Below are 12500 nucleotides of genomic sequence, written 5' to 3' on the forward strand. Positions count from 1 at the left end.
AAACAGACCGGCCCAGAGACAAAGCCCAAAACAGACCGGTCCGGAGACAAAGCCTAAAACAGACCAGTCTGGAGACAAAGCCCAAAACAGACCGGCCCAGAGACAAAGCCCAAAACAGACCGGTCCGGAGACAAAGCCTAAAACAGACCAGTCTGGAGACAAAGCCCAAAACAGACCGGCCCGGAGACAAAACCCAAAACAGACCAGTCTGGAGACAAAGCCCAAAACAGACCGGCCCAGAGACAAAGCCCAAAACAGACCGGTCCGGAGACAAAGCCTAAAACAGACCAGTCTGGAGACAAAGCCCAAAACAGACCGGCCCGGAGACAAAGCCCAATACAGACCGACCCAGAGACAAAGCCCAAAACAGACCGGTCCGGAGACAAAGCCCAATACAGACCGGCCCAGAGACAAAGCCCAATACAGACCGGTCCGGAGACACACCAAAAGCAAAACAGAGCAAGAAAAGAGAAAATTACAATATTTCAAGACAGAGAGACAGAGACAGAGACAGAGAGAGACAGAGACAGAGAGACAGAGACAGAGAGACAGAGAGACAGAGAGAGACAAACAGAAACTAGAATGCAACTTGGGCCTAAACAGAAAGTACACAGCGCCAGAATACCTGATACAGACTCAGTGAGCATAGCCTTGCTATTGAGAAAGGTCGCCGTAGGCAGACCTGGCTCTCAAGAGAAGACAGGCTATGTGCACACTGACCACAAAATGAGGTGGAAACTGAGCTGCACTTCCTAACCTCCTGCCAAATGTATGACCATATTAGAGACACATATTTCCCTCAGATTACACAGATCCACAAAGAATTAGAAAACGAATCCAATGTTGATAAACTCCCATGTCTACTGGGTGAAATACCACAGTGTGCCATCACAGCAGCAATATTTGTTACCTGTTGCCACAAGAAAAGGGCAACCAGTGAAGAACGAGAGAGAGGGAGAGAAAGAGGGAGAGAGTGAGAGAGAAAACAGACAGGGAGGGAGAGAGCGAGAGAAATAGATAACTATACTATATGTCCAGAGGTAGAAACAGACAACTACACTATATGTCCAGAGAGAGAAACAGACAACTATACTATATGTCCAGAGGTAGAAACAGACAACTATACTATATGTCCAGAGGTAGAAACAGACAACTATACTATATGTCCAGAGGTAGAAACAGACAACTATACTATATGTCCAGAGAGAGAAACAGACAACTATACTATATGTCCAGAGAGAGAAACAGACAACTATACTATATGTCCAGAGGTAGAAACAGACAACTATACTATATGTCCAGAGGTAGAAACAGACAACTATACTATATGTCCAGAGAGAGAAACAGACAACTATACTATATGTCCAGAGGTAGAAACAGACAACTATACTATATGTCCAGATGGAGAAACAGACAACTATACTATATGTCCAGAGGTAGAAACAGACAACTATACTATATGTCCAGAGGTAGAAACAGACAACTATACTATATGTCCAGAGGTAGAAACAGACAACTATACTATATGTCCAGAGGTAGAAACAGACAACTATACTATATGTCCAGAGGTAGAAACAGACAACTATACTATATGTCCAGAGGTAGAAACAGACAACTATACTATATGTCCAGAGGTAGAAACAGACAACTACACTATATGTCCAGAGGTAGAAACAGACAACTATACTATATGTCCAGAGGTAGAAACAGACAACTATACTATATGTCCAGAGGTAGAAACAGACAACTATACTATATGTCCAGAGGTAGAAACAGACAACTACACTATATGTCCAGAGAGAGAAACAGACAACTATACTATATGTCCAGAGGTAGAAACAGACAACTATACTATATGTCCAGAGGTAGAAACAGACAACTACACTATATGTCCAGAGAGAGAAACAGACAACTATACTATATGTCCAGAGGTAGAAACAGACAACTATACTATATGTCCAGAGGTAGAAACAGACAACTACACTATATGTCCAGAGGTAGAAACAGACAACTATACTATATGTCCAGAGGTAGAAACAGACAACTACACTATATGTCCAGAGAGAGAAACAGACAACTATACTATATGTCCAGAGGTAGAAACAGACAACTACACTATATGTCCAGAGGTAGAAACAGACAACTATACTATATGTCCAGAGAGAGAAACAGACAACTATACTATATGTCCAGAGGTAGAAACAGACAACTATACTATATGTCCAGAGGTAGAAACAGACAACTATACTATATGTCCAGAGGTAGAAACAGACAACTATACTATATGTCCAGAGAGAGAAACAGACAACTATACTATATGTCCAGAGAGAGAAACAGACAACTATACTATATGTCCAGAGGTAGAAACAGACAACTATACTATATGTCCAGAGGTAGAAACAGACAACTATACTATATGTCCAGAGAGAGAAACAGACAACTATACTATATGTCCAGAGGTAGAAACAGACAACTATACTATATGTCCAGATGGAGAAACAGACAACTATACTATATGTCCAGAGGTAGAAACAGACAACTATACTATATGTCCAGAGGTAGAAACAGACAACTATACTATATGTCCAGAGGTAGAAACAGACAACTATACTATATGTCCAGAGGTAGAAACAGACAACTATACTATATGTCCAGAGGTAGAAACAGACAACTATACTATATGTCCAGAGGTAGAAACAGACAACTATACTATATGTCCAGAGGTAGAAACAGACAACTACACTATATGTCCAGAGGTAGAAACAGACAACTATACTATATGTCCAGAGGTAGAAACAGACAACTATACTATATGTCCAGAGGTAGAAACAGACAACTATACTATATGTCCAGAGGTAGAAACAGACAACTACACTATATGTCCAGAGAGAGAAACAGACAACTATACTATATGTCCAGAGGTAGAAACAGACAACTATACTATATGTCCAGAGGTAGAAACAGACAACTACACTATATGTCCAGAGAGAGAAACAGACAACTATACTATATGTCCAGAGGTAGAAACAGACAACTATACTATATGTCCAGAGGTAGAAACAGACAACTACACTATATGTCCAGAGGTAGAAACAGACAACTATACTATATGTCCAGAGGTAGAAACAGACAACTACACTATATGTCCAGAGAGAGAAACAGACAACTATACTATATGTCCAGAGGTAGAAACAGACAACTACACTATATGTCCAGAGGTAGAAACAGACAACTATACTATATGTCCAGAGAGAGAAACAGACAACTATACTATATGTCCAGAGGTAGAAACAGACAACTATACTATATGTCCAGAGGTAGAAACAGACAACTATACTATATGTCCAGAGGTAGAAACAGACAACTACACTATATGTCCAGAGAGAGAAACAGACAACTATACTATATGTCCAGAGGTAGAAACAGACAACTACACTATATGTCCAGAGGTAGAAACAGACAACTATACTATATGTCCAGAGAGAGAAACAGACAACTATACTATATGTCCAGAGGTAGAAACAGACAACTATACTATATGTCCAGAGGTAGAAACAGACAACTATACTATATGTCCAGAGGTAGAAACAGACAACTACACTATATGTCCAGAGGTAGAAACAGACAACTATACTATATGTCCAGAGAGAGAAACAGACAACTATACTATATGTCCAGAGGTAGAAACAGACAACTATACTATATGTCCAGAGGTAGAAACAGACAACTACACTATATGTCCAGAGGTAGAAACAGACAACTATACTATATGTCCAGAGAGAGAAACAGACAACTATACTATATGTCCAGAGGTAGAAACAGACAACTATACTATATGTCCAGAGGTAGAAACAGACAACTACACTATATGTCCAGACTGACTCACTTCATCTCCAATATCTCCTCCAGCTGTTTGCGTCTTTCCAGCCTCAGGTTGGTCAGGTGACCGTCCCGCTCCTGCAGGGAGTGCTGGGTAGTGGAGAGGCGCTGCTTGGTGGTGTCCAGCTCCTGCCTGGTCTTCTCCAGGGCGTTCATCATCTCCTCCAGCTGAGAGAGACAGACAGGTAGAGAGGGCTGTTAAACACATCCACTTGCATGCAACAATACCCATAGGCACTGACAAACAGAGACACACAATGACACATACTGACACACACTGACATAGACAGATACTGCATACACACATACAATACACACAAACAAACTCTGCAAAAAAAGAAACGTCCCTTTTTCAGGACCCTGTCTTTCAAAGATAAATCATAAAAATCCAAATAACTTCACAGATCTTCATTGTAAAGGGTTTAAACACTGTTTAGCAATGTTTGTTCAATGACCCATAAACAATTAATGAACATGCACCTGTGGAACGGTTGTTAAGACACTAACAGCTTACAGACGGTAGGCAATTAAGGTCAGTTATGAAAACTTAGGACACTAAAGAGGCCTTTCTACTAACTCTGAAAAACACCATAAGAAAGATGCCCAGGGTCCCTGCTCCTCTGCGTGAACGTGCCTGAGGCATGCTGCAAGGAGGCATGAGGACTGCAGATGTGGCCAGGGCAATAAATTGCAATGTCAGTACTGTGAGACGCTACAGGGAGACAGGACGGACAGCTGATCGTCCTCGCAGTGGCAGACCAGGTGTAACAACACCTGCACAGGATCGGTACATCCGAACATCACACCTGCGGGACAGGTACAGGATGGCAACAACAACTGCCCGAGTTACACCAGGAATGCACAATCCCTCCATCAGTGCTGAGACTGTCCGCAATAGGCTGAGAGAGGATGGACTGAGGGCTTGTAGGCCTGTTGTAAGGCAGGTCCTCACCAGACATCACCGGCAACAACGTCGCCTATGGGCACAAACCCACCGTCGCTGGACCAGACAGGACTGGCAAAAGTGCTCTTCACTGATGAGTCGTGATTTTTTCTTACATGGGGTGATGGTCGGATTTGTGTTTATCGTCGAAGGAATGAGCGTTACACAAGGCGTGTACTCTGGAGCGGGATCGATTTGGAGGTGGAGGGTCCGTCATGGTCTGGGGCCGTGTGTCACAGCATCATCGGACTGAGCTTGTTATCATTGCAGGCAATCTCAACGCTGTGCGTTACAGGGAAGACATCCTCCTCCCTCATGTGGTACCCTTCCTGCAGAATCATTCTGACATGACCCTCCAGCATGACAATGCCACCAGCCATACTGCTCGTTCTGTGCGTGATTCCCTGAAAGACAGGAATGTCAGTGTTCTGCCATGGCCAGCGAAGAGCCCAGATCTCAATCCCATTGAGCACGTCTGGGACCTGTTGGATCGGAGGGTGAGGGCTAGGGCCATTCCCCCCAGAAATGTCCGGGAACTTGCAGGTGCCTTGGTGGAAGAGTGGGGCAACATCTCACAGCAAGAACTGGAAAATCTGGTGCAGTTCATGAGGAGAAGATGCACTGCAGTACTTAATGCACCTGGTGGCCACACCAAATTCTGACTGTTACTTTTGATTTTGCCCCCCCCCCCCACCACCCCCACCCCCCTTTGTTAGTCACATGTCTATGGAACTTGCTCAGTTTATGTCTCAGTTGTTGAATCTTATGTTCCTACAAATATTTACACATGTTACGTTTTCTGAAAATAAACGTAGTTGACAGTGAGAGGACGTTTCTTTATATGCATACACACAATTATTTTCTTCCCCTGTGTGTGAGGGGGGTATGTGTGTGTGTGAGGGGGGTATGTGTGTGTGAGGGGGGTACGTGTGTGTCAGGGGGGGTACGTGTGTGTGAGGGGGGTATGTGTGTGTGTGTGTGAGGGGGTATGTGTGTGTGAGGGGGGTACGGGTGTTTGAGGGGGGTACATGTGTGTGAGGGGGGTACGTGTGTGTGAGGGGGGTACGTGTGTGTGAGGGGGGTACATGTGTGTGAGGGAGGTACGTGTGTGTCAGGGGGGGTACGTGTGTGTGAGGGGGGTATGTGTGTGTGTGTGAGGGGGTATGTGTGTGAGAGGGGGGTACGGGTGTGTGAGGGGGGTACATGTGTGTGAGGGGGGTACGTGTGTGTGAGGGGGGTACGTGTGTGTGAGGGGGGTACGTGTGTGTGAGGGGGGTATGTGTGTGTGTGAGGGGGGTATATGTGTATGTGAGGGGGTATGTGTGTGTGAGGGGGAGATGTGTGTGTGTGTGTGTGTGTGTGTGTGTGTGTGTGTGTGTGTGTGTGTGTGTGTGTGTGTGTGTGTGTGTGTGTGTGTGTGTGTGTGTGTGTGTGTGTGTTTCCTCCTCTGGTATGATAATAAAATGAAAGTACTACCTCATGTCTGACTGACAGAGGTGAAATTACCCTGGGTCAGAGGTCAGCTGAATGACATGGCACATGACCCTAGAGCTGGAAGCAGGGGTCACATAGCCTTGCCTTTCTCATTCTAGTCCTACATTATTCTCCTTCTTACTATATCTGGAGCAGCTACAACCTTCCTTTGTTTATACCTCAGAACAGAAATGTGGTATCTAAAAGGGGGACTGATATTGTGGAAACTGTAAGGTTCTACCTTTGACAAGACGCTGTGTCAGCTAGAGGTGACCCTGTCCTCAAGTAGGGTGTCTGTGTCCCACTCTGCTGGTGCCTGAAAGACCTGTCCTCGGGGGACTATTAGCCTGACAGGAAGTGTCTTACTGTTAACAGGAAGTAGCTCACTCTCCACCAGGAAGTCCTCGGCTGAGGATCAGATGGTCTGAAGACAGAATTATCTAATTATAGCTCTTAAATAATAATGCACTTTGTCAGTCTTCTAACTACATCAATGATACAAGATATCTGTTCTTGGGCCATGAACCCAGAAAGAAAATAATTTATAACAATTTTCACTGTCCACTCTCTCTTTCCATAGTTATCGCGTGCGTGTGTGTATGTGTGTGTGTGTGTGTGTGTGTGTGTGTGTGTGTGTGTGTGTGTGTGTGTGAGAGAGGCTCACCATGTGGTAGGACATGGAAAAAAAGAATTGGGCCTCTTTTATGAAGGGGCCAAATCGTTCACACATTTTTCAGGACACCCTCTGTCTCTCCCCCTCTCTTTTTCTCTCCCCCTCGCTAGGTGTGCTTCACAGATGTCCAAAATGTGCTCACTCACTCTTCATGAATATCCCATCTGAGGAGAAAAGGAGATGGGAAATGAGACGAGAATGATTCAGAAGAAAATGAATATGTAAGACGAAGGGAGAGTGAGAGAGTGACACGCCTCACTCAACAATCAGTACAGTGGGTCTCTAAATCCCAAAACACCAACATAATCCCTGTCCTCCAAAGGTCACCCCTCTACATCCTTCCAGTCTCCCAAACCATGCACCTCTCCCAAACCCTGCACCTCTCCCAACCCTGCACCTCTCCCAAACCAGGCACCTCTCCCAAACCAGGCACCTCTCCCAAACCCTGCACCTCTCCCAAACCCTGCACCTCTCCCAACCCTGCACCTCTCCCAAACCCGGCACCTCTCCCAAACCCTGCACCTCTCCCAAACCCTGCACCTCTCCCAACCCTGCACCTCTCCCAAACCCGGCACCTCTCCCAAACCCGGCACCTCTCCCAACCCAGCACCTCTCCCAAACTCTCCCTCCATCCCTCCCCAACCCCCTCACCCCTTGTCGAGTCTAGCCACACAAATAGCCAGTCGTCCTTTCACAATCACATCATTAATAAGGAATACATTTTAGTAAAATTAGGATCTTAATCAGCTTAGAGCTGAGCCTGTGCGTGCTAATTTAGCTCAACTTCAAGGGAAAGCCCCCTCACCAAGGTAAAGCCTGCTAAGACCACCTAAAGCCCCGTTGGACATTAAGCTGATTGGGGGCTCAGAGCCCCGGCCAAATCCCTCTTGTCCATTCACGTCGGTGTTGATGGTTCAAAGGCCTAGTTCAAACGCCACAGAGAGGGAGAGAGAGATGGACAGAGAGGGAGAGAGAGGGGGGGAGCAGAGGGAGAGAGAGACAGACAGAGAGGGAGAGAGAGATGGACAGAGAGGGAGAGAGAGAGGGGGAGCAGAGGGAGAGAGAGATGGACAGAAGGGGAGAGAGAGACAGACAGAGGGAGAGAGAGAGGGGGGAGCAGAGGGAGAGGGAGATGGACAGAAGGGGAGAGAGAGGGGGGGGGCAGAGGGAGAGATAGATGGACAGATGGGGAGAGAGAGTGTGGGGGAGCAGAGGGAGAGATAGATGGACAGATGGGGAGAGAGAGTGTGGGGGAGCAGAGGGAGAGATAGATGGACAGATGGGGAGAGAGAGTGTGGGGGAGCAGAGGGAGAGATAGACAGACAGAAGGGGAGAGAGAGGGGGGGAGCAGAGGGAGAGAGAGACAGACAGAGAGGGAGAGAGAGAGGGGGGAGCAGAGGGAGAGAGAGACAGACAGAAGGGGAGAGAGAGAGGGACAGAGAGGGAGAGAGAGAGGGACAGAGAGGGAGAGAGAGGGACATAGAGGGAGAGAGAGCCAGAAGGGGAGAGAGAAATAATTGAGCAAACCAGAGAAAGATAGACAAAGAGGGAGAGATGGAGAGAGTGAGAGGGAGGGAGTGAGAGAGAGCTGGCTGGGGGTGTGAAGTCTAGTGACCCGAGGCATTACCCACGCTCCATTTCAGCAGCCCTGGCTGATGGGAGACTTTCAGCGCATTAAACATCATGAGACTGATTACTCTGGGAGCGAGGGAGGGAAGAAAGGGAGAATAAAGAAAAGAGGGATAAAAAATGAGAGAATATGATGCTGGCAGCGCGGTCTAAAACTGAGTCAGGTGATGTTTTAGAAGGACCTGGTCCTTTCTCTCCCTCTCTCCTTCTCTCCTTCTCCCTTGCTCCCTCTCCCTCCATCTCTCCTTCTCCCTTGCTCTCTCTCCCTCCATCTCTCCTTCTCCCTTGCTCCCTCTCCCTCCATCTCTCCTTCTCCCTCTCCCTCCATCTATCCTTCTCTCCTTCTCCCTTGCTCTCTCTCCCTCCATCTCTTCTTCTCTCCTTCTCCCTTGCTCTCTCTCCCTCCATCTCTTCTTCTCTCCTTCTCCCTTGCTCTCTCTCCCTCCATCTCTTCTTCTCTCCTTCTCCCTTGCTCTCTCTCCCTCCATCTCTTCTTCTCTCCTTCTCCCTTGCTCTCTCTCCGTCCATCTCTTCTTCTCTCCTTCTCCCTTGCTCTCTCTCCCTCCATCTCTTCTTCTCTCCTTCTCCCTTGCTCTCTCTCTCTCCATCTCTCCTTCTCCCTTGCTCTCTCTCCCTCCATCTCTTCTTCTCTCCTTCTCCCTTGCTCTCTCTCCTTCTCTCCTTCTCCCTTGCTCTCTCTCTCTCCATCTCTCCTTCTCCCTTGCTCTATCTCCCTCTATCTCTTCTTCTCTCCTTCTCCCTTGCTCTATCTCCCTCCATCTCTTCTTCTCTCCTTCTCCCTTGCTCTCTCTCCCTCCATCTCTTCTTCTCTCCTTCTCCCTTGCTCTCTCTCCCTCCATCTCTTCTTCTCTCCTTCTCCCTTGCTCTCTCTCCCTCCATCTCTTCTTCTCTCCTTCTCCCTTGCTCTCTCTCCCTCCATCACTTCTTCTCTTGCTCTCTCTAGCCTAGCGGTTAAAAGAGATGGGCCAGTAACTGAAAGGTTGGCGGTTCAAATCCCAGAGCTGACTAGCTGAAAAATGTGTTGATGTGCCCTTGAGCAAGGCACTTACCTCTAATATCTCCTGTAACGTCGCTCTGGATAAGAGATATAAGATATCACTCTCTCTCTCTGACTCAGGATCATAACAGCAGCCTGATCTGATTGCTGTTAGCTGTATTTCATTTTTAACTCACAGTGGGACTGTGTGAATCCGTGATGGCTGCTGTTGTGTGTCAGTGTGAGGACAGTGAACAGTGTGACTGTGTGAATCCGTGATGGCTGCTGCTGTGTGTCAGTGTGAGGACAGTGAACAGTGTGACTGTGTGAATCCGTGATGGCTGCTGCTGTGTGTCAGTGTGAGGACAGTGAACAGTGTGACTGTGTGAACCCGTGATGGCTGCTGTTGTGTGTCAGTGTGAGGACAGTGAACAGTGTGACTGTGTGAATCCGTGATGGCTGCTGTTGTGTGTCAGTGTGAGGACAGTGAACAGTGGGACTGTGTGAATCCGTGATGGCTGCTGTTGTGTGTCAGTGTGAGGACAGTGAACAGTGTGACTGTGTGAATCCGTGATGGCTGCTGTTGTGTGTCAGTGTGAGGACAGTGAACAGTGTGACTGTGTGAATCCGTGATGGCTGCTGCTGTGTGTCAGTGTGAGGACAGTGAACAGTGTGACTGTGTGAATCCGTGATGGCTGCTGCTGTGTGTCAGTGTGAGGACAGTGAACAGTGTGACTGTGTGAATCCGTGATGGCTGCTGTTGTGTGTCAGTGTGAGGACAGTGAACAGTGTGACTGTGTGAATCCGTGATGGCTGCTACTGTGTGTCAGTGTGAGGACAGTGAACAGTGTGACTGTGTGAATCCGTGATGGCTGCTGTTGTGTGTCAGTGTGAGGACAGTGAACAGTGTGACTGTGTGAATCCGTGATGGCTGCTGTTGTGTGTCAGTGTGAGGACAGTGAACAGTGTGACTGTGTGAATCCGTGATGGCTGCTGCTGTGTGTCAGTGTGAGGACAGTGAACAGTGTGACTGTATGAATCTGTGATGGCTGCTGCTGTGTGTCAGTGTGAGGACAGTGAACAGTGTGACTGTATGAATCCGTGATGGCTCCTGCTGTGTGTCAGTGTGAGGACAGTGAACAGTGTGACTGTGTGAATCCGTGATGGCTGCTGCTGTGTGTCAGTGTGAGGACAGTGAACAGTGTGACTGTATGAATCTGTGATGGCTGCTGCTGTGTGTCAGTGTGAGGACAGTGAACAGTGTGACTGTATGAATCAGTGATGGCTCCTGCTGTGTGTCAGTGTGAGGACAGTGAACAGTGTGACTGTGTGAATCCGTGATGGCTCCTGCTGTGTGTCAGTGTGAGGACAGTGAACAGTGTGACTGTGTGAATCCGTGATGGCTGCTGTTGTGTGTCAGTGTGAGGACAGTGAACAGTGTGACTGTGAACAGTGTGACTGTGTGAATCCGTGCTGGCTGCTGCTGTGTGTCAGTGTGAGGACAGTGAACAGTGTGACTGTGTGAAGCTGAGTGTTGACAGTAAAAGAATGTCCATGTTTGTCAGTTGCAGGAATGTTGAGAGAGGGTTCTCTGTGTGCTTAGCCACTTCACAGTTCCTGAGATACGTTTTTTAAACTAAATGTAGTATTAGTTCCAATAATGTTACACAAATACTCCTCTTTGTCTATTCTCTGCTCTTCTCCTCTTGTCCTGTACTCTCTACCCGTGTGTGTATGTGTGTGTGAACCCGCCACTGTTCAGTATCATGTATTCATACTTGTTCTAGCCGCAGATTGTGCTCATGTTGCTGGCAGCCATAAGTAATGCAAGGTCACTCTAATTCTAATGCACGCTCACACCAGAAGGAAACTCACCCTCTCGCTGTTTCTCTTTCTCACCGCAGACACACACGCACACGCTCACACACGCACACGCTAACACACACACACGCTCACACACACACACACACACTCACACGCTCACACACACACACGCTCACACACACACTCACACACACACACACACACACACACACACACACACACACACACACACACACACACACACACACACACACACACACACGCTCAAACACACACACACACGCTCACACGCACACACACACGCACACGCTCACACACACACTCACACACGCTCACACACACACACACACACACGCTCACACAACCTAGTTCTTGACTTTGACTCTTTATAGCTCCCATAAGAAAAACTTAGTGTGAGAGAAAATGACAGGAAAGAGGAGGAAGAGAGACAGAGAAACAGACAGAGAGGAAGAGAGACAGACAAACAGACAGAGAGGAAGAGAGACAGACAAACAGACAGAGAGGAAGAGAGACAGACAAACAGACAGAGAGGAAGAGAGACGGAGGAAGAGAGACGGACAAACAGACAGAGGAAGAGAGACAGAGAAACTCAAGTCAAGTTGACTTAACCCAGCCCAGTCCAACACAGTCCAGCCCAGTCCAACACAGTCCAGCCCAGTCCAACACGGTCCAGCCCAGTCCAACACGGTTCAGCCCAGTCCAACACGGTTCAGCCCAGTCCAACACAGTCCAGCCCAGTCCAACACAGTCCAGCCCAGTCCAGCCCAGTCCAACACGGTCCAGCCCAATCCAACACAGTCCAGCCCAGTCCAACACGGTCCAGCCCAGTCCAACACAGTCCAGCCCAGTCCAGCCCAGTCCAACACGGTCCAGCCCAGCCCAAAACGGTCCAGCCCAGTCCAACACGGTCCAGCCCAGCCCAACACGGTCCAGCCCAGTCCAACACGGTCCAGCCCAGTCCAACACCGTCCAGCCCAGTCCAACACGGTCCAGCCCAGTCCAACACGGTCCAGCCCAGTCCAACACGGTCCAGCCCAGCCCAACACGGTCCAGCCCAGCCC

General features: G+C 47.9%; 1 protein-coding gene across 1 annotated transcript in view; it reads right to left on the bottom strand.

Moving 5' to 3' along the window:
- Positions 1 to 12500, bottom strand: part of LOC139542954 (ERC protein 2-like) — a 440697-nt gene that overhangs the window by 229067 nt on the left and 199130 nt on the right. Inside the window, exon 12 of the mRNA XM_071348974.1 lies at positions 3887 to 4047. Coding sequence (XP_071205075.1) covers positions 3887 to 4047 — 161 coding nt within the window. The remainder of the gene's footprint in view (positions 1 to 3886; positions 4048 to 12500) is intronic.

The sequence above is a fragment of the Salvelinus alpinus genome, chromosome 17, assembly GCF_045679555.1.
Source record: "Salvelinus alpinus chromosome 17, SLU_Salpinus.1, whole genome shotgun sequence".
NCBI classification, from domain to species: domain Eukaryota; kingdom Metazoa; phylum Chordata; class Actinopteri; order Salmoniformes; family Salmonidae; genus Salvelinus; species Salvelinus alpinus.